At 40.3% G+C, this 24,285-nt stretch overlaps 1 protein-coding gene across 1 annotated transcript in view; it reads right to left on the reverse strand.

The window, feature by feature from the left end:
• Positions 1-17,625: 17,625 nt before the first annotated feature.
• The window catches only part of LOC126448373 (sodium channel protein Nach-like), a 117,658-nt gene continuing 110,998 nt past the window's right edge, over positions 17,626-24,285 (reverse strand). Inside the window, exon 8 of the mRNA XM_050090996.1 lies at positions 17,626-17,786. Coding sequence (XP_049946953.1) covers positions 17,626-17,786 — 161 coding nt within the window. The remainder of the gene's footprint in view (positions 17,787-24,285) is intronic.

Consider the following 24,285-nt stretch of genomic DNA (forward strand, 5'->3'; position numbering starts at 1 on the left):
AGTAACTAAAGGAACAAACTGACATAGAAAAAAAGACTTTTTTGAAAAATAAGACTTTTACAACTTGTCAATGCAATCCCAACTAATACTGATACACTTGTCCCAAAAATGAATTAGTGTTTCGTACCTGATGTAAAGAAGTGTTTGTCTTGTTCTTTGAGTCACTTTACCACAAATTCTTTGTCATCTTCATTTTTTCTGAATTTTTTCCTTGACTAGACCAAAGAAACGAAAATCCTTGAGAGCCAAGCCTGGACTTTAGGGAGCATGAGGTAAAATCTGTAACACATTTTTCAATGTTTTCTTAGGTGGTCATGTACTAATATCATGCCTTTTCTTTGAGAACCTTGACATTTTTAAGTCATTGCTGACTTTACTTTGTTCATCAGCATGTTTATTATACTCTGATGTTTCAAACAATCATAAAAGACAATAATCTGTGCATCCTAAAAGGTGGTGAAGGTGAGATTTCACACTGATACTTGCATTCTGAATTTTCTTCTGACAGGTGAGCAGGTCTGCTTTCATTTCATGATTTTTCTTTTGAACTCTGATTCAAAATGGAAAATCCATATTTTGTCACACATTAAAGTTTTGTTTATAAAAGGGTTACCTTCACCTGCACGGTGTTCTTTCAAGTCAACACACACTTTATTTCTTGTGTTGTGGTGTTAACTCTTTTGGGACCCTTGTTGCATATGTTTTGCTGTACTAGAGTTTGTGGCTGAAAATTTTATGAACTTTGCAGACACTTATTGCAAATGGTTTTCCTGTATGTTCAACTAAAACATGTCTGTCTTCACAAACAATATCATCAATATGGGTTTCAAGTGAAGGAGCTGACTCTCCGACCTGTTGGCCAGAAAGTTACTCGTCAGACAATGAGGTTCAACCATTTGTATACTGCTTTACTCATTTATAAAATTTCTACACTTACAAGAACTTTCACCAAGCTATAAAATCATTAAAAAAACTGTTTTACCCAATTTTTCAAGAAATGAGTCACTGAATGTTTTCAGTTAATGTGGAAACTTCAAGCAGAGATGCCACCATTGAATGCAATATTGAACTTATAAAGAAAACAGTTTTTATACTTCTAGTGTTTCTCAGTTCATCCCAGTGATACAGGCAACAGAGTACAAAACTCCTCCTACAAGCTGTTTCATTTCTGCAGCAATTTGTCTCTTTAAATATTGAAAGTCCATAATACTACTGTGGTGGCTGTTGGTTTCCTGTCAATCTTAGGTGCAATTGTGTATTCAGTACACAGTTCATAGTATCATACTTGTCTTCCTATTTTCTTATTCATCATTAGATCTTTATTAATTCAGATTATATCGAACTTCAACCTATGTGTTTCTAGTTCTCAATTCTCTAACCTACTTACCCAATTAAGGGAGCTAACATTCCTCTCACATGGAAATCCAAATGGATGATGATGTACCTTCAGAATATTTTCCCCAAGAGGATGCAATGATCATTGAACTATACACTAGAGCTGCATGCCCTCAAGAAAACTAATGGTTGTATTTTCCTCTTGTTTTCAGCTGTTTCCAGTACCAACTTAGCAAGGCCATTTTGGCTAACATTATGAGACCAGACTAGTCAATCAGACTATCTGTTGCCCCTGCAGTAAACAAAAAGACTACTTCCCCTCTTTGGGAACCATGTATTTGATTGAACTCTCCACAGATGCCCCTCTGATGTGGTTGCACCCATGATGTGGTTATTGGTATCATAGAGACATAGAAGCCACACCATGCACGTGAGTGTGGGGCATGGGGTCGTAAGTATATGCAAATTTAGTTACTGACTTGACATAATTAAAACAGGTTATAGTGTAGAAAATAATAGTGAATCTAAGTTGCAAGAGACAATCTTCTATAAAAGATATGATTCAAAGACAATTCAGTGAAGAAAATTTAAGTATTTTAAATACAATTCAAGTACATAGATATTTTGTGAAAATTTTGTTGATGTAGTGTTTGAGTTCTTCCATAAAATATTTAATCAATATTCAATACTGGATTTGCAATGAAACATTGAAACTTAGAAACAGACATACTGTTTGTTAAATAACAATTAGAATAAAAATCTGTAGGCAAACAAACATGTTACTTATTAACTACATAAACGTAAAATGCAATGAAGTTGGTAATAAGTTTAGAACATACCACACACTACATTTTGTTTGTACTCTAGGAACATTTAATATAATAAGCAAAGTAATTTCCAGTGTGCAATAATCAGTTAATAAAGTAATCTAACAATGAAGTCAGAAACATTAGGAAAGATATTAAGAATGAAACTGAAAACAGGCAACATATTAGAAATAAAACTTTAAAACTGAATATAAACTATGAGGTGGCATTTTCCCTGGAAAAGTAGGAAGACTTTCATAGGTTATTTTGGTATAATAATGAAGAATGTGATCAAAAGGAACCAGAAGAGAGCCAATACCAATCTCCCATCCCATCCCATCCCATGTAAAAGTCATAAAAGTGTAAACGTTTTTCCACAGAGTGTCAAGTACTGACATTCTTGCAGTGATAATAATACTAAAAAATAAATGTTTGAGTGGTAATAACAGTATGCCAGACATAATTGTGAATAAATATGAGGACTACATGACAAAAAGACAAATAGACAAATCTGGATAGTAAATTCATCCTTCTGAAAGGACATTATTCCTGACTTCCTGACAGATCCTTAAGGTACTCCATCACCTTAAAGCATCAAGAAATCATATGATAAATTGTATGACAGTGTCAGTTCAGCACATTTTCAGAATTATTTCAATATTTTCTTTGCCATAAACTTTATGATCAAAGCACTAACTTGAGTTTGGAAAAGTAAAGACATCAATGGTTATACACGAATATCTCAGTACAACTAGACAACTCTAAAATTATTATTCTGTAACAAAGTTTTTATCTGTCACTTATAATAAAAATAATAATAATTTCACGTGAGTCAATGGCCTGATGAGAGGTCTTTTAATCAGAATCCCCTTTGGCATCTTCAATGTCCCTAATTTATTCCAGTAATCTTACTGGGGAAAGGGCACCTACAGTTTAACATGGAATCTGAACCATGTGTCACTCCTTGTGAATCTTCACAACGTTGATAGATAAAGGTAGCTTAAAAACAGACTGAAAAAAATCCATTGACCAACCAGGTTTCGATCATTTTTCAGTTTCCAAGCGTGCACTTTAACCCTTTTTTCAATTTCGGAGATTACTGTTACTGGCATTTGGTCTGGGCGGACATCACATGACCGTTGTTTAAGTTGATGATTGAATACTTCACTCAGTTTTTTTTTATTACAGAGGGCAGCCTGCGCCCTGACTTGAGTACTCTGCACTACGATTCTGGCTCCGCTAGACAACCATGCCACATTATTTTCGTGTGAAGGCTAGTTTAAAAAGTTGCGAGAAAAGCTGCCTGATCTTTAGAACCATATCCCTCAAACACAGTACAGAAAGTGAAAGTGAAGTGTGATCAGAAGAGCACCTACTTACATCAGCGTAAAAAGAATTCATGGAAGATATGGTGTACCACACGGTTTTATCCCCTGAATACCATATTGTTATTTTTGAAAGTGCATGAACATCTGTATGCCAAATGCCCCCCCTCCCCACCCCACCCCCCATAGCATCTGAAGATGGGTATTGAAGGCTATGTGAAAACCGGTTATGATTGTGTCGTAAAAAAGTGATTGTATTAAAAATGAATAAAATTTGAAGAATGCACGTCACTGAGTAAACGCTTCAATGAGAAAAATCTTGCTGTAAATGAAGAAAGACAAGTCACATCAGTTTCTATCTCTCGATACAGAAGCAAGAAAGCTTGAAAATATCCTTAAGGAATGAATATTTAGGAAATGTAAGTACTTTTAGAGTGCCAGCGTATTGTTTGACGAAAATCTTGATTGGAATGTTCCCATAAACTATGTCTCAAATAAGCTATTAACTGTACCATGCTATTTCCTAAGGTGACCAGCAAATACAGCAGTACCTCAGTTTTACTACAAGTATACTATTTTTATTTCAGATCTGTACTGCAGGTGGGAATCATCTTTTGAAGAAATTCAGTTTGCAGTTTAGTTCTCTACTGGGTGCAAAAATAGCAGCTAGTCTAATCTGTGACATGTGATAAGATAACTCATCTATAGAGTTGTAAATAGATTCCTAAGAAGACAAGAAAGGATTAGATATAAATAAGAAAGATGGAAGAAAGAAACTACATGGTGGATTAACATCCAAAATACAGATCACAATACTCCACAGTATTACGAGTATAGTAAAAACCATTGTATGAGAGGAAAGAAAATCTCCTTCAGAAAGAGCACATGGCTTCATCAGCAGAACAATCAAGTGCAGCATTAAACGTGATAACTGGAATATCACACTAAAGAAGTGAGGCAGTAACACTGATCCGTAACAGAAATTGTTTGTGCTGCATTAACTATAGTATTGAAACCATCACATTATAAAAAATATAAACTTACAACTATGCAACAGAGAACTAGCTAGCGCAGCATTATGTCTGATAACTGAACCAACACACTCCAAAGAACAACACAAGAATACTCTGAAATACATAATTGTCCAAAAAAGAACAATCAGCCATATCAATGAGAAGAAGAGAATAAATAGAAAGGAATCCAATGAGGACCTCGTAGAGAGTACTGGGAATTTCCTAATACTAAGAAAAAGTATTGTATACAACAGTCATTGAAGGAGAGAGGTACCAAATAAACAATAATAAAGTTAACTTGTGCATATGTCAGTCTCCAACCTTTATTTATTTATTATTTGCTCTCTGAACCACTTCCTGTACAAGCCTGTGCGTAGTAGTGCAAAGACGTGCATTATGATATTAGGCAAGTATGATGTGATGGCTATTGACAAGCATGAATCTGTGGGAAGCGCTGAATTCAGACAGTGATTGGCCAACCAGCTGGGTTTTCCCTGTTACATTTACTCTTGGTTCTAACGTGACAGTTCTCTGTTTAGTGTTTGGTTATCAAGCTAAACTCTGATTAATCAAGTGAATAAATCTTGTTAACCTGAGTTCATGAACTGCTTTGCATATTTACGTCTGAAATGAAAGAAGCTGCCTATAAATTATGACCTCAAAATTGCAAGAAAAAGCAGATACCGGAGTACAGCCCCAGAAGAAGATATTTCCAGTACTTCAGTGATAACGCCTTTTGCTCTCTTATAATACCTACTCCTGCTATTTGGTTTAAGGAATGTATTTGTCATGACACAGGTTTGTAGACGAAGAACTAAGGAGCTTGGATTTACTTGGCATCTGCCCTAAATGATTTTTCAATTTTTAAAAGACGGCTGAATCACATGAGGAACAAGTAATGTTTGACTGGATACATGTCTGTATGGTCTGATGATATATGTAGCAAAATGTGTTCTGTGTCAAAAACTGGTGACATTTATTGGTCGTACAGTCTCAGTTGCCAGTATTTGGAGGTCATTAAGAACATTCCTCGTCTGAAGCATTACCAGCAGTTAAAAAGATTCCTGGGAACCATCAGCTTTTATTGTCGTCACCTCTCCAGAGCAATAGAGACGTAGGCACCGATGACGAATGTGCTGGCAAATAACAACGCTACAGAAAGGCATCCCCTGCTACGGAAGCCAATGACGCGGGATGCCATTGAAAGGATAAGAGCTAGTTCGCAAAAAGCAATCCCCTTATCCCTTCCAGTCCATAATGCACCATTAGCGATAGTAGTGGATGCCAGCGAACGGACTATCAGGGCAACTCTCCGTCAGTATGTCGAGAATACCTGGAAATCTTTGCTTTTTTTTCTTTCTCAGGAGCTAATGAAGGCTCAAACCAATTGGATTATGTACAAGTGAGAGCTGTTGTCCATTTATGAAGCTATTCGACACTTTCGCCCTTATATTGAAGCTAGACCATTTACAATATACACAGGTCATAAGGCAATCACTTTTGCTTTTCACAAAATCAAGGAATGTTGTCCGCTGCCAGCTAGAGTTTATCGGCAAAGTCACAACAGATATAAGATGAATAAGAGGGACAGAAAACTTAGTGGTTGATTCTTTTTAGAGTCGACGCAAGTTTTTTGACATAAATTATGATCAGCTTAGGGCAATGCAAGGTACAACAATATTTGCTAGACAGTTCAATATTTCTTCAGTTCAAACAAGTGCAGTTGCTAGATACAAAGGGCATTATTTGGTGTGATGTGCCTAGACCCTCACCTAGACCATTCGTGCCCAAAATGCTACGAAGAGTAGTTTTTGCCAGTATTCACAACCTCAGCCATCTCAGCACAAAAGCCGCCATTAAATGGATGACGGAGAATTTTGTGTGGCCTAGCATTAAAAGAGACTGTCGCCAGTGGTCCAGGCCATATGTAACATGTCAAGACTGCAAACAAGTCAGTGGCAGAACTTCCTAAAACAAGTTCTTTCTCTCGTGTTCATATAGAGCTCACGGACCTCCTTCCACCGTCAGAAGTAAATCGTCATATATTTATCATGGTTGCCTACCTTTACCAGGACTTTGTGCAAGAGCACATGAGCACCCTAAATTTTGATATCTTGCAGATATATTGGTTATTTTTCTCTGAATGCTGTTAAACGTAATGTAGATGCAGTAATCTGAAATACAGAGCACTAAATCTACAGCGCTATGCTACGTTGTTAGTCCTCTAGACTTCGTGAAACTTGGCATCAGGGTTGCGTGCACAGTTTCAGCTGTGCACGTTTTAAGGAGTGTTTGCGCATGTGCAACTGACATAACATAATTGATTTTGTACGAGAGATACATATGGCTTTGATAAACAACATGGACAGTTAGTCCTTACCAGTCAAGTATACGTTTATATCAAAGCTACCAGGTGGAAGTACATTTTTATCCCTTTTCGCTTGGCATAAATCCCACCAGACGGCAGCACACTCTTCAGATATTCCAGTTTATTCATTATATAGTATAATTAGATCGAACACCAGTATAGGTTGTAGTTATAATGTTGGAAAAATCTATTTTGTCGGATTCTGAATGAGATACAGTATATTAAGTTTTGGATTTTATCATAGAGGAATCCATCTGAGGCACTGAGAACCATAAAGCAAATCACCATCAATTGTGGGACTATCATTTATTGATGTCTCTGACATATGATGATCTTATAGTGGGTCAGGTTTATCTGTACTGCAGCCCAATGTTGTATATATGAGCATTCACGAAAGCTGTCCCCTCCGCCAAACCAACCAATCAACCACGAAAAGCTGTCTCACTGGTTTCTCTGATATGCACTTAAATGTGGGAGCGAAGACGATGTACATTTTGTCCTTACGGCTCTCAGCACCTGATTTGCATTCTTGTCAATTGACAGTGTTCGTAGACAGTACTACTTGTATTTGAAGTGCTTACTTCAATAGTGGTAAAAATACATTTTTGTTCATTCTGAGATACAGAGTCCTAAAGTTAAATGGGCGCTGAAAAATCTACAGTTGAGATACCAGAAAGAGTCAAGTATGTTTATATATATATATATATATATATATATATATATATATATATATATATATATATATATACACTCCTGGAAATTGAAATAAGAACACCGTGAATTCATTGTCCCAGGAAGGGGAAACTTTATTGACACATTCCTGGGGTCAGATACATCACATGATCACACTGACAGACCCACAGGCACATAGACACAGGCAACAGAGCATGCACAATGTCGGCACTAGTACAGTGTCGAATGACGCTAGCTGCGCAGCATTTGTGCACCGCCGCCGTCAGTGTCAGCCAGTTTGCCGTGGCATACGGAGCTCCATCGCAGTCTTTAACACTGGTAGCATGCCGCGACAGCGTGGACGTGAACCGTATGTGCAGTTGACGGACTTTGAGCGAGGGCGTATAGTGGGCATGCGGGAGGCCGGGTGGACGTACCGCCGAATTGCTCAACACGTGGGGCGTGAGGTCTCCACAGTACATCGATGTTGTCGCCAGTGGTCGGCGGGAGGTGCACATGCCCGTCGACCTGGGACCGGACCGCAGCGACGCACGGATGCACGCCAAGACCGTAGGATCCTACGCAGTGCCGTAGGGGACCGCACCGCCACTTCCCAGCAAATTAGGGACACTGTTGTTCCTGGGGTATCGGCGAGGACCATTCGCAACCGTCTCCATGAAGCTGGGCTACGGTCCCGCACACCGTTAGGCCGTCTTCCGCACACGCCCCAACATCGTGCAGCCCGCCTCCAGTGGTGTCGCGACAGGCGTGAATGGAGGGACGAATGGAGACGTGTCGTCTTCAGCGATGAGAGTCGCTTCTGCCTTGGTGCCAATGATGGTCGTATGCGTGTTTGGCGCCGTGCAGGTGAGCGCCACAATCAGGACTGCATACGACCGAGGCACACAGGGCCAACACCCGGCATCATGGTGTGGGGAGCGATCTCCTACACTGGCCGTACATCACTGGTGATCGTCGAGGGGACACTGAATAGTGCACGGTACATCCAAACCGTCATCGAACCCATCGTTCTACCATTCCTAGACCGGCAAGGGAACTTGCTGTTCCAACAGGACAATGCACGTCCGCATGTATCCCGTGCCACCCAACGTGCTCTAGAAGATGTAAGTCAACTACCCTGGCCAGTAAGATCTCCGGATCTGTCCCCCATTGAGCATGTTTGGGACTGGATGAAGCGTCGTCTCACGCGGTCTGCACGTCCAGCACGAACGCTGGTCCAACTGAGGCGCCAGGTGGAAATGGCATGGCAAGCCGTTCCACAGGACTACATCCAGCATCTCTACGATCGTCTCCATGAGAGAATAGCAGCCTGCATTGCTGCGAAAGGTGGATATACACTGTACTAGTGCCGACATTGTGCATGCTCTGTTGCCTGTGTCTATGTGCCTGTGGTTCTGTCAGTGTGATCATGTGATGTATCTGACCCCAGGAATGTGTCAATAAAGTTTCCCCTTCCTGGGACAATGAATTCACGGTGTTCTTATTTCAATTTCCAGGAGTGTATATATATACTTTAGGACTCTGTATCTCAGAATGAACAAAAATGGACTTGTACCACTATTGAAATAAGCCCTTCATTTAATCATTTCCACAAACAGCAGTTTGTATTTGAAGTTGGTTGTTTACCGTGTATGAATCAGCTTTTGTGTGCCGACTCTACATGAACACTGTTAAATCCGTTTTAAGTGCTAACAGAAAAGAAAACATCGGGGAAAGTTAGCTGCAAAAGAACTAGCGTCTCCCAGACGAGATCTGTTGATTGACAAAGTGACGAAATCAAAGAAGCAGGACTATAAGCGAACATTTAACAAAGAAGTGTATAATAAGCGTTAGTTGTTGGGTGGGTGCAACGTAAGAATGTCTGATTTTCGGCCCGGAAGTTAATCCGTTAACTAATACATGTGTTAGGGATTTTGTACATTTGTCAGAAAAAATAAAAAAGCGCGAAAACTACCATTGACGCAAAAATGCGAATCAGGAGGAGCGAAAGTTTAAACATTATTTCGTTCTTGCCCTAAACTATACTTAATTATGTATAAAACAACTAAATTCTCAAAGACAGTTCTCTCTTTTTCCAGACAAGTTATGCATATTACTATTATAACTATTATTATTAGTACAGCAACTGTAGTTGTATAAATATGTTGATAAGGATAACTGTTGTACAGTACATGCTATTGTTTTCACATTCTCATATTTATCTAAATCTCAAAATTTGTGAATATCCAGAATCTACACTCACGAGCCGCCACTGTCCCTCAGTGCCAAACAGAAACGACAGCGAGGGCCTCCCTAAAAACGTGGATTTCCCGTTCCGACTTTCCAGTTCACGTCACCACAAGCCAGGGACGGCAATTTGAGTGGAAAATGTTTCTGGAGCTGCCTAGGTGGTGTGGGTTCTAAGTTTATCATACGACCAGCAACCATCCCACAAGCAAGGGATGGTAGGGTGCTGGCACAGAATTGTTGAAAGCCGCGCTTATGAGCCATTAAAACAGCTAACACTCAAGTGAAAACGTCTTGTCAACGCGAGTTCGTATGTGTCTCTGTATATTTATGGCTGAAATGCGCAGTGCTCACTAAAAATGGACTGCATGTTAGGAAAGTAATCTACATCTGCATCTATACTGCACAGTGTGTACTACTGTCACTTCCTCTCTTTCCTCTTCCAGTGACAAATGATCTGCGACAAGAATGATTTTTGGTAAGCCTCCGTTTGAGCTTGAATTTCTCTAAATTTTGTGCTCATGATCTTAATGCGAGAAACATGTAGGAGGAAACAATATATCTGTTGACACTTCCAGGATAATATGGTCTCAGAAATTTGGCAGTAAACCACACCGTGATGCAGAATACATCCTTTGCAGTGTCTGCCACTGGTATTGGCTGAGCATGTCCATGACTCTTTCGCACTTACTAAATGAACCTGAAGAGGGCGAAGAAAAGTATAGAAACACCACAAACACATTACTACACCTAAAACGGTGTAGGGAAACTTTGACAATCAAAACAGTTACCAGTAGTCTCAGAATGGATAAATACAGGTCCTGCACGGTTTTCAAGGGAGTCTGACACTGATCAGCCAGAACATTATGACCACCTACCGAACAGCCGGTATATACATCTTTGACAGGGTAACAGTGGTGATACATTGTGGCACGAAAGCAATGAGACCCTGGTAGGTTGCTGGAGAAATTTGGCACCACATCTGCATACACAAGTCACCTAAGTCCCGTAAATTATGGGGAGGGAGGCAATGAGCTCTGACGCCAAGTTCAATCACATCCCAAATGATTTTTAACAGGTTCAGATCTGGCAGGTTGGGGGTCCAGCACATCAATTGGAACTCGACACTATTTCTCGAACCATTCCGACACACTCCTACCCTTGTGACATGGCGCATTTTGTTGTTGAAAAATGTCATTGCTGTAGGGAAACATGATCATCATGAAGGGGCGTACGTGGCCTGCAATCAGTGTACGATGCTCCTTAGCTGTCATGGTGCCTTGTAAGAGCTCCATAGATATCACAGATGCCCACGTCAATGTTTCCCCGAGTATAATGTATCCGCCGCCATCTTGTCTCTGTCCCATGGTACAGGTGTCAACAAGCTGTTCTGGAAGACAACGGATTCGCGCCCTCCCATTGGCATGATGAAGAAGGTATCAGGATTCATCAGACCATACAACACTGTGCCACTGTGCCAACGTCTACTGCTGATGGTCATGTACCCACTTTAGTCGTACTTGCCAATGTCATGGTGTTAACATAGGCACTTGCATGGGTCGTTGGCTGTGGAAGCCCGGTGTTAGAAGTGTTCGGTGCACTGTGTGTCCAAAGGTACTTCTCTGCCCAGCATTGAAGTCTGATGTTAGTTCCGCCACACTTCGCCGCCTGTCCTGTTTTACCAGTCCGTTCAGCCTACAATTTCCGACATCTGTAATGAGATGCCTGGACACGGTTTCTCCTTGGTTTCACCACGTGTTGAAGACATTCTCTACGGCACTCCTTGAACACCTAACAGGTCGTGCAGTTTCAAAAACACTCGTGCCAAGCCTCCAGGCCATTACAATCTGCCCTCAGTCAGACTCAGATAGATCGCACGCCTTCCCCACTGTCTGGTAGGCCTACTACATGCACCGTGCGTGTGTCTGACTAGCAGTTATCCCTCGCCTGGAGGCGCTGCTATCGCCTGGATGGGTTTAAGTCGACATTAGGTCTGTGGTCATAACGTTCTCGCTGATCAGTGACACCACTCTTCCAGCAAGATAGTGGCAAGTTGAGCCAACGATGTTACCTGAGGGTAGCGATCACGTACTCTTCTCACTAAAGTAGACCCCAAAGACGCTATAATATTGAGATCTGGTGGCTGTGATGCCTAGGAGAGAAATGGCAGTTCATCTCCGTGCTCACTAAATGGGTCTTGGATGGCGCAAGCTGTGTGAACAGAGATTGTGTCATCCTGGAATACGGATTCACCATTTTGAGAGAAACAATGCACCTAGGGATTGACCTGAGCAGCCAAAATGGTCACATAGTCCTTGCTAGTAATGTGACACATACAAGCAAATGACATTCATCCGTAGTTCCATAGACCAGGTAGACCAGGTTTTATGGCTTTAGCACCATTCTTTCCTGTTATTGTGCAATTCTCTGCTTCTGGAACTACCTTCGTTTTCTTAGGTGCTGACAGGGTTCGTGAGTGCGACATTCATTTCTGCAGAGACTTTTTCATCTGTCTCTACTTATTTTTCGTCAGCATCCTCTTCAATGATCGTCTGTCACGATCACTCAACACATACTTTCGTCCACGTTGTGACTTAGCGGATAATGTTTTTTTCACTTTCCTTGTATTCAACATCAGTCTTCGATACGGCGCCTCTTGAAATGCCAATCACTTCGATTCCCTTGGTTGGGGAAGCACACACCAAAACAGCACCAGCACTTTGCTTAAGTTCAAATTCATTTAGCTTGAGCATGATGCACTCTTAACTACACAGAACACTGTTCTGACCACAGTTGACACTTGCAACGTATTTGAGACATTGAGTAGTTGCCTTTCATGGTCAAATACAACAGCGCAACCTGCAGGCATGGTCAGCGTCTGCGTTTATCTTCGTGCACACATTTCTCGTGGTGTTTCCATATTTCTGTCCAAACCCTGTGTAATGAAATATGCTGCACTCCTTCGGATCTTTTATATTTCCTTTATCTGTCCTATCTGGTATGGATTTCAGAACGACGAGCAGTATTGTTGAATTGGTCATACCAGAGTTTTGTAAGCTATCTCCTTTGTGGGTGGACTACACTTCCGTCAAGATCCTTCCAATGAGTCTCTGTCTGACATTCGCCTTACCTGCTATTAGTTTTTATGTGGTTGTTCCACTTTAAATCATTCTGTAATGACATTCCTAGATCTTTAATGGGTGTGGCTGGTTCCAGTGATTGTTCTGCAACCGTGTAATCCTAGAATAATGAATCTTTCTGCCTGTTTATGCTCAACACATTACATTCGCTTATGTTGATGGCCTGCTGCAAAATCCAGTATCAAGTATCGATCCTCTACAGGTCATCCTACATTTTGATATAACTTCATAGTGTTGTGGCTTCTCGGTATACAACATAATTATCCACAGAAAGACTCATGGATCATCTGACATTATGTAATACGTCATTTATATGTATTGTGAAAAGTAATGGTCTCATAATACTCTCGTGGAATACACACAAAGTTATTTTCACATATGAAGATTAATAACGTTTGTCCACAAAATAATGTCAAAAGTAATATTTTGAAGCTTCTACTGGTTGGAGCACAACCTACCTGCACGAGCTTCCTTCAAACCCCCAGAGGGTCAGGATGTATCTCTACATGAACCTCTGCTCGGTCGTCCATTTCTACCTGTGATGCAGTGTTTACATGGACAACAGCAAACAAACAAAATGTCTTTCAGAACAAAAAATCTTTCAGTGTCACAAGGCGTTTTTTGAAGGCCACAGTGATGTAAACGCCGAAATTCACACTGGACGATCTTCATCGTCGATAGGTGAAGACAGTGTGACTCACGTACATGAACTTTTGAAGAAAACAATAGAATGAGTGTTTCTCTGATAAACAAAACCATTGTCCACGAGACTGTATCTGAACACTTGAAGATGAAGAAAATGTGCACAAAACTCGTTCAAAAACTTTTGATTTATGATCACAAGTCCAATTGAAGACCTTTTGGAATTATGTACAAATGGTGCTACTGTTTTGGGCAAGTTATAACGGGGGATGACTCGTAGGTTTTAGACTACAACCCTGAGACGGAGAGACAGAGTTACAATTAGCACCCCTGACACTTATCACTCTACATAAAGGCACGAACAGATCCAAAGTGAAGGCAATACGCATTATCTTCTTTATGCTAGTGGTACTGGTCACCAAGAGTTTGTACTAGTTGCATAGACCGTCAGTACTGGCTTTCATGTGGAAGTGCTAAAAAGTCTGGAAGAAAAATGATTTGCCGGTGTCAGGCCACACATCGTCAGTTTCTGGAAGATCCACCAAGGTAATGCACGCAACCACACTGCCTTCTTGGTGAGCGATTATCGAACAGACTTTTTTTTGTTTCCGCAGCTCAAGATACCTTTGAAAAGGCACTGTTTAGAGGCCACTGACAATGTGGGATCTGCTGTTACGTGTGTCTCAAAGGACATTACAACCTATGCTTTCCGGAAAGCATGTAACGACTGGAAATTTCGATGATAAAAATTTGTATTTTTAAGAATTTTGATGCAATGTTTCGTTCTGATCAATGAATTAATTTTTATGGACTTGATAACATTACTTTATGGACAGACCTTGTACTCGTGCTGTGTTCTGTTTCCGGAAAGACAGGGAACATGACATAAACTGGGGCGCCGATATTTAATGCTTTCTTGGTCTCGCGGACGAACAGAGCAAGGTGGGTTTTACACGATCGTTGTTTTCGGAACTCATGTTGATACTTACAGTCGAGAGTTTCTCCAGAAATGTCATAATAGCTAGCCTAGAACATTTGTACAACAGACCGACGTGAGAAATACACGAAAGGAAACAGAGAAGAATTTTCAAACTCACGGAGAAAATGCGTGGACCTACGTGTCATTCGTCTGCTTATGTGAAGGTGACTGCTTGCTGTCACTAAGTCAAGTTGGTCGCTGAAACAAGTGCCACAGCCATTCTGATCAGAGTCGAGTGCGAGCCTATCAACGAAAGTGAAGGCAAAGGAAAGAGAAAATATGCGACTCACGTAGTTGTCGAAGGACTTAACAAAAGTACAGTAAAGAGGCAGCGCAGGGTAGACCTTTACACAAGCACGGTAAATCAGTAATGTAGTTCATTGTCATAATCATCCCTTGTACACTGTACGCGAGAAAAATGTAGACGGAGTGCTGCTCGACTACGATATTATTGCGCTTGGCTGTTACCGGAAACCCACCGTGCCGTTACAGTAAGCAAGTACTGGAAAAACAAGGAAAATGCATGGCAGTGTCAATACTAGGTCAGTATTGAATAAACTATTAACCCCGATTACGCGCTGATTCATGATAAGCCGACAGAACCGCCATTACTCCAAGTGCAATAATAATGTCGTCGGTTAATAGTCACACGATTCACATAGGTGCTTGACTAAGACTCCACTGACATGGCTCTTAAAAATCTCTCTCCATTCTGGAATTGAGCTGTAATGTTACGTGCAGAGACACAATTCGACTTACCTATCAAGTCGTTCCAGTTGTATACGGTGTCTCTCTGGAAAAGGACAGCCGATATTTCCTTGAAGTAGACGTGTAGAATGGTATGGTTCCTTAAGGTGATGTTGCTGCTGCAGCAAAATCAATTTATCATCAGTTACCGATTTCAGCTGTGAGTTGAAAGAGTACTGGGTAAATTTAGAAATGGGAAACACATAACATGCTTCTGCACATTAAGACTTGACGAGCATCAAAACTTATCAGTGCAATAAGGAGGCCACACTTCGGTTTTAGCAGACACTAAAAATAAATTTACTATTTACTAGTCCTATTTTATGCAGGAACGGCATAAGCGTTGCAATTAAAAGAATGAAATGTTAGATTTAATAAGCTACACTGGTTTTGAGGGTAGCTGCTGTTTACTATTATATTGACATGTTATTAAACATTGCCATGCGAATCCAACCCTTCAGATTTCGAAAGTGCCAGTATAAAAATCCGAATGAGTACACCATGAATGTAGATTCGGGAAATAACCAACGCGTGGATGACTTTGTGCTGAGTATAGTGAAGTATGGTGCTCAGCTATAAACTGGAAAGATGAAGGAAATCGATGACAATAAATTATTTGTTTGCACCTTGATGAAAGAAAAAATTTTTGGCAATGGCGATACTTTCCTGCCACGAGCTGCTATAACCGGAACAAAATTGTGTAAAAATTATTATTTAATCCTTTGACACCAGCGGTTTCAACCAGAACCGTTTTACGCACCAGAGTCTTTTGCATGAAACCACCTATGGCACTGCGAGACATAGACATCTCGTGGTACAATGAGGTACTTCTATGAATGTAGTGCATGGTAGCAGGCACTTACAGCAGTAAAAGCAACAGTCGGCGTGGAGACAGTGCTATGTGGTTATAGAAGATTGTCATATGTGACTCTTTTATTGTGATCAGATTGAAAAGATCATTGACAAAACACAGTATATATGACCAAAGCTATTGTAACATAAATTTGAGTTTATTCTACTGCTTTTATGAATAGTTTCGAAATAAGAGCACTGGGGCAGTATATACTTTTGAGATCCATTTCTGATTTTTATTTAGGCCTGTAAATTGTTTTAGATATTATGAGTTCATGAAAGTTTCGAGATGTCGGATAAATGCGAAATTGCTTTCAGATATATCTCATGAAATGATGGGTGATTTAAAAATGCATGTCCCAAAGTGAAACCAAATTCTTAAAACAATTGATTGTTTGCTTTTGACCATCTTCTCCCTGTATTCGTTGCTTACTGCGATGATAAAGAAGTATTTCGTAAATATTTTTAATATTAATTTTTTGTATTATTTGGACTCAAGGAGGTAAAGTGGCTGATCGACCTACTTTCTTCGTGTATATGAAGTTGCAATTGAGGCCTTCCTTGTCCTTTTTGATTTTTATATACATTCTCTTCATACATATATTTTTACCTTTTTTAATAATGATGCTTAACGTGCACATAATTTTTCCAGTATTTTACATAGGAATAAAATTTTCGTCGTTATTAGCTTATGGTGCACTTATTTCTCAGATACACTTAATCAACGTTGTATTCCAACCTACTTCCGGGACAATATTAACTTACCCTAGTCTGAAGTAACTTGGCATAGTTCTAAAGTCTCTGTATTTTTTTACGAACTCAATGTACAAGTTTTTCAGTGATATTTTCGTTATTAATGAGTAGCGAAAGAGTAACACTGTCAGCTCCAACAGTCTCATAAGCATTAAGTACTGAAGTGAGAAACATGGTCATCAAAAACTAAAAACTATATCAACTAGCCCCAGTCTCTAGTAAGTGTACCAAAGACTCATTGGCAAGCTGATACTTTCGTAATATGGACGACTGCTCCCTCCCTCCGCATTCTTCTCCCTTTTCTGCCCCTCACACAAATGCCCCCATCCTTACACACACACAGACACGCTTGCGCGCGCCAGCGCAGTGATATCAAACTTCGTTCTTACCCATAGTTTTCACTATATTACATCATTTTCTATTTTATGTATTGTCTTATAGCAACAATCAATCAGTACACCTTCCTTTACTTGAGCTTCCCCTGTGGCAGTAGGAAACAAAAGGATGCTTTAACAAATGAAGGTAGATGTTATGGAAATTGTAAATAGAGTGATGAGTTTGTGCAAGAGGCAGGAGAGTAGGGCTGAATATATAATTAACTGGAGAACTTCCTTTAAGAAGTCAGAAACGAGTGTCATTCGTTCGATAATCTGGCTCTCAGGTTTTAAGCTCTTTAGGAGACAATATTGAAAATTTTTTGTATTCTTTGGACTTTTGTTATCTAGGTTACCCAGAAGCACATGTACTTACAAGAACTTGGTGGTGTCGTACTGGGACTGGAAGAGCCATCCCGACGTAGCACTGAGGTAATAAGCGATGTCGAAGCAACCAGGGTAGCATTCGCAGGACATGCCTGATTCATCTCCAGACACTTCCCCACTGTCTGGTTTGAAGCTGCTGAAGAACCCTGCATGACAATGAGTTTAACAAAGAACACCCTTTACAGCAACAGCAAAAGCCGATTAACGTAGAATTTAAATGCGTTACGATATTAAGATTTCATTCCAAGGTATTTGTTACTGGTTTCAGAATAATTCGCGCCATTACATTTAGCATATTTTTTTCTGTTCTGGTTTACAGTATTTATTTTAACGTTCCATTTCGCTGAGTCATGAGTTTCAGCTATGCTTGCAGCTGTTTTACGATTATTCATGTCATTTAACATTAGACTGAGACTCAGGAGACATAGTACAAAAGTTTCATATTACATACTTTGATGTTCACGTATTCACTAACTGGAAAGCAGCAGTTGTACTGCAGATACATTCTAACAGATCTTTCAGCTGCATTTATATCTGGCACACATTGTAAATCATCTGTCAACTTGTTGAACAGTTTATTCCATTACAAGACGTACCTTTCTCACATTGACTGGGAATACATGTAACTGGGAATACATGTAAGATTACTTTTACTCTAGTACTGTGATCATGCAGGTCACATGTTTTCTCATCATTGCAAATTAATAAGCAGGGTGAGACAAAAAGGACTTCACAACTTTGGAATGGTACAGAAATTTATTGAGATAACTTACAGAATCGGTAGATGTAGCGATCAAGTGTCATTTTGGTTCGTTGTGACTACCATTTGTGATACGGTCAACATTGGATCGGTAATCAATTTCTTCCCACGCTCTTTGAAGCAAATCGGGTGTAACTTGTGCAACGGCAGCGTAAGTTCGATTTTTCAGGTTGCCCTAATTGTTTAGCATGGGAGGTTCTTTAGCGTATTCGGTGCGAAATTTACGCCGAACACTTGTTGCAGAGTTCGTTTCATGAAACCAAAACACACACCGAGAACACTGTGCATCAGTGAAAGTAGCCATGTAATCTGTACACTACGCTTGTGCTCCTGGTGGCGGAATGGTGTACGCACTATGTAAATCAACCTTGAGGTTGTTTGGTACAAAATGACATATATATCGATTCTATAAGTTATCTTAATAAATTTCTATATCATTCCAAAGTTGTAAAGTTATTTTTGACACACCCTGCACATTAATGTGCACATAATGTACGTGCATGGTAAAGCTAGTACGTTCAGTATTTTAAAGAATGGTTTACATAACTGTCTAGGTCTAGTCCTTGCAATATACCCAATGGCACTCTTTCGAATCCTAAAAATCGGCGTATCTGCTGCGGAATTTCCCCAGAATATGATGCCATGTTTTAGATGAACATTAAAATATCCAGAGTGACAATTCATTAGTGACTGCTCATTTATGCAGCGTCTTAGGGCCCTTAAAAGCCAACATCCTGTATTCAGCTTGGAATTGTTGCATTCAATATATTTGTCGCATTTTAGGTCACATTGTGTCCAAATATCAAGAAATATTGTTGCTTCTTCATTTAAAATGGATTGATTGTTGATGATGACATCAGGATAATGTAAGATGCTATTCTGGGAGTTATGCGAATTTATTAATACTGTTTTCCTGTTGTTTATTTTATAAACTGCTTCATGTTGACCATTTACTTAGTTGACTTCTAACAGAGCTAACTACATGTTGGATATCTATTTTTTTTGCTGTTTTTACTAATGCTGTGTCATCAGCAAGCTTAATTGAAGCCGTTTTAACAAAACTCAACAAACACAATTTTGTTCAAAATGTCTTTAACGGATCCTGGTTCCTTTATAAGAGCCTCATCCAATGGCTAACAAAAAATACTACTAAACTGAATATAAGGCGCTTGATTATAGCAACATTTCACAAAACTCTACACTCCATTTCTCAAGATTCCGCAACGTCAGCTAATCGTTCTTGTATTCTGGTTGGTTGAAACTTTGATCTTAAAAGTTACATTCAATAACCTTTACAGTCGCATGTGTTTATTGTCGGGCAATGACACAACAGCCTGCAAGATAAACGAACTGTTTGCTGCGATTGTAAAAAAAGTGCGTTTTGCATTTCTCTTTCGTGTTCAGCTACTGTTGCACTATAAGAATAGTAGCTGTTGTAGACCGTTCTTGTTGGAACATCATTATTAAAAGATATTAGAAGATCTAGAATATTCTAAATCAGTACAGCGGGTGAAAAGTGGAGGAAAAAGCAGGAGACGAAAACGTCAAAAGAGTAACAAGAGCACGACTGCACTCTCAAATGAAGATCTGGATAGAGACTGTAACCGTATTGAAGCAACAAAGGAAACAGCATGGTAAGCAGCATGTTTTTGTTTCTACGACCTTACTCATTTTAAACATAGCCTGTATATAAGTAAGACAAGAGCTGAACAGGATAATTTCTTATTACGATACATGAGAGTGAATTTACTTAAAAGACGCAGAAGGAAGACGATAAATGTACACAAAGATATGTGTCAATCTCATACCGTATAAGAGAAAAAGGTTGCAGAGACATGGGTGTATGTGTAAATTTAAGGTGAATGGGTGGAGAAAGGAAAGCGAACGGAAGGGATTACTGATGTCAGCTGCGTCGGGACGTTACGTGGAATCAGCAGGGACGAGTGGAAATGCGTACCGGACTGGGGTTCGAACCCGCGGTAGCCGGCCGCAGTGGCAGTGCGGTTCTAGGCGCTACAATCTGGAGCCGAGCGACTGCTTCGGTTGCAGGTTCGAATCCTGCCTCGGGCATGGATGCGTGTGATGTCCTTAGGTTAGTTAGGTTTAATTAGTTCTAAGTTCTAGGCGACTGATGACCTCAGAAGTTAAGTCGCATAGTGCTCAGAGCCATTTGGAACCTGGGGTCTCCTGCTTACTAGGCAGGTTCTTCAACTACGCTATCCAGGAAAAGTGCCATCGCAGCTCTGCGGACTATCTCGACATGGCTCACGACCGACCCACATCCCCGTCTAGTGCCACGTATCCACAGTCCCTGTCCATTTTCTCCATGCAAGAGGTAGGACGTACTTGTGCATCCGCAGTGAAGAAGGTGGCTCGTTTGCCTATCTAGGCGAATCGAATATACATGAATGCCTGGTATCTATTCTTTCGGAGGGATGTCTGGAAGAACAGACACCACACATTCATATAATCACTGTACGTGCCTCAACATTCAGAAAAGTGGCAGCTAAGTCTGATTTTATTTTGAGTCTAAACAAACAGTTTGTAGAAGGACAATAACTGTCTAAGGAAAACTGAGATGGACGAGCTCCCAAGCTACATGAAAGGGACGTGCAGCAGATGCAGTTCATTTAGAAGGACAACCTTTAGTACAAATGCAGATATTCTCATTAGACACAAAAGTTTTCTGAGTACAGTACTGAGTCATAACATAAACATACTAGAGAAACCGACGTTTCGGCCACATTTACAGTGGTCTTTTCTGGGTATGCAGGTAGAGCCCATTGAATTCAAATACTTAGAATGTATGCTTGTAACACCTAGCTTCATAAAATAAAGAAGAATCATGCATGAAAGATGGATATGTTGAGTTTTGTAAAAATTGGTAATTTGTAACTTTTTTCTCAATAAAGGTTGTTAATGACGAACTTCAATTAGTCCTTCATCAATTCGTATCTATGTGGATGATCGATATCAATTTTTGGGATTTTTGGAACCAACGATATTGAATACAACTAAAAAAACACGCCTCCTGCAAAATTTTGTAAATGGCTTTGTTGAGTTTTGTTAAAATGGCCCTCAGTTGTTTTATGCGAATCAGCATAAACGTCCTGATCACAGATCTAAATCATCGTAAGAGAAAGTCCCATTTCAGATCCTTGATGTACACCGTAGTTTACGCTCACGTATAAATAATAATACACACATCAAAAAAAGTTTTGCATCACCTCGGTTTCTAGAGTTCCTGAATCTGTACAGAAAATTGGAATAGAGATCAACATACACATCACTTCCGCCCTTTGTATTGCTCATGAAAACTACATATTACATGTTGTACCAGGATACAGCGAGACCTTCAGAGGTGGTGGTCCAGATTGCTGTACACACCGGTACCTCTAATACCCGGTAACATCTCCTCTTGCATTGATGCATGCCTGTATTCGTCGTGGCATTCTACACAGAAGTTCATCAAAGCACTGTTGGTCCAGATTGTCCCACTGCTCAACGGCGATCCGACGTAGATCCCTCAGAGAGGTTATTGTCCCACTGCTCAATGGCGATCCGGCGTAGATCCCTCAGAGGCGTTAGTGGGTCACGTCGTCCATAAACATACCTTTTCAATCTATCCCAGGCATGTTCGATAGGGTTCATGTGTGGAGAACATGTTGTTATCTTGAAGAAACTCATTCACAAATGTGCACGATGGGGGTGCGAGTTGTTGCCATGAAGACGAATGCCTCGCCAATATGCTGCCGATATGGTTGCACTATCAGTCGGAGGATGGCATTCACGTATCGTACAGCCGTTACGGCGCCTTTCATGGCCACCAAAGACCTACGTCGGTCCCACGTAATGCCACCCCAAAACAGTAGCGAACCCCCACCTTGCTGCCCTCGCTGGACAGTGTGTGTAAGGCGTCCAGCCTGACCGGGTTGCCTCCAAACACGTCTTCGACGATTGTATGGTTGAAGGCATAAGCGACACTCATCGGTGAAGAGAACGTGATGTCAGTCCCGAGCGGTCCATTCGGCATGTTGTTGGGCCCATCTGTACAGTCCGCGCCAGGTATCTGAGAGCTTCGTGACCGTTGCTCTGAAACAGCTCGATAGCCACTGCGCATGCGCGGAAGTGTGCAGCTCTGTCCAAATAGATTCGGTTGTCCTCAGTGTGACACGTGTGTCCTTTGTGAGTACAGTACAAGTTCCACCTTTGCGTTCTTTTTCGGTATTTATATTACTAGTGCACAGTCACTTCATACTGAATATAATGTCTATTAGTACTTCAAAACTAAAAGGCAGAAAACTGAATAGTCAGTCACAGGAGATTATACATAAGGTTTTAATGTTTATGGAGGCTGAGTCCTCTCAGGGGATGAACATTCCGGTGAACCAAGCTCAGCTGTGAACTGAAGTGGCCACAGGCGTTTCGCGTAGCGGTATCCAGAAAATTAAAAGGGAAGGCAGGCTATCAGAATATCACGGGAAAGGGAAATTTGAAACTCCAGACAAAAGACGTAAACGCAAAAGACTTATAGACGTTGATAGTTTTGATGAGGCCGTTGTTAGGAGAACTGTTTACAACTTTTATCTGGCTGAAAAACTTGTGCCTCCAGTGGAAGGAATTAAACAGAAGCTGAAAGAAACAGTAGACTTTCAAGGAAGTAACACTAGTGTAAGGCGGCTACTAAAGAAATTTGGTTTCCGCTGGAAAAAAACAACATCAAGTAGGCTGATATTGTTAGAGAGAAGCGATATTAGAGAAAATAGAATATCGCATTTGAAGTAAATAAAAAAATGTAGGGAAGAAAACAGACATTGTTTACGTTGATGAAACTTTTATTTTATCGTCACATGTAACTGGGAAATCATGAAGTGATAATACTCCTCACGGTCTCCTCAAACCGGTATCAAAGGGACAACACCTAATAATAACTCATGCAGCCGGCGAAAATGGCTTTATTCCTAATGCGCTTGTTATGTGGAAGACAAATCAAGCAACGGGAGATTACGACAACCAAATGAACCAACAAAATTATGAGAAGTGGTTGACAGGAAAGCTGATTCCCAATCTAACTCTATAATAGTTCTCGACAATGCGCCATATCACTATGTTAAAATAAACAGAGCTCCAACATCTCACTCAACTAAAGACGATATCAGAAAGTGGCTAACAAAGGAACGAATCCCATTCTCGGATAACATATTGAAGCTCGTTCTCTATGAGCTCGTTCGAAGAACCAAGGCAACGACCGTCGAGTATTCCGTCGATAAAATCCTCAAAACTGCTGATCACGTTGCTTTACGCCTTCCTCCTTACCATCTAGAATTAAATCCAATAGGAGATATTTGGTCGGTTGTAACTGGTAGGGTAGCTTCTAGGAACGTTCTCTACAACGTAACGTATGTGAAAAATTTATGCGAGGAGAAATTTAAACCCATGAGTAAAGAAGACTGAATTCCATTGTGCGAACACGTTAAAAAATTGAGAGGGAATACATGCAGAAAGAAATATTTATCGACAATGAGATAGATAAGACAATCATAGATTTAGGTGGTGCAGACAGTGATAGCAGAACTAATTGCTGTGATTCTAGCTCTGAAGATGACGGAGAACTGTGCTACGTGATAATGACTGAAGGTAAGTCCTCGCATTCTAAGCTGATCAGATTTCAAAGAGAAAAAACCAGGACGCTTTTATTTATAGTTTATATATAACTTCATTACTGCTGTTACGTCTTACTTTTATTTTTCTTCCCAGGTACTGTGATATTTTGAAGCTGATAGTAGGCCCATGATGATGCTACAGTTGATGAACTCAAGAAAAAAGTGTATCTTCAATTTGTGAATTGAGATGGGAAATGTAAATATTACTAATCTGTAATAAGA

Source organism: Schistocerca serialis, chromosome 1, assembly GCF_023864345.2.
Source record: "Schistocerca serialis cubense isolate TAMUIC-IGC-003099 chromosome 1, iqSchSeri2.2, whole genome shotgun sequence".
Lineage (NCBI taxonomy): Eukaryota > Metazoa > Arthropoda > Insecta > Orthoptera > Acrididae > Schistocerca > Schistocerca serialis.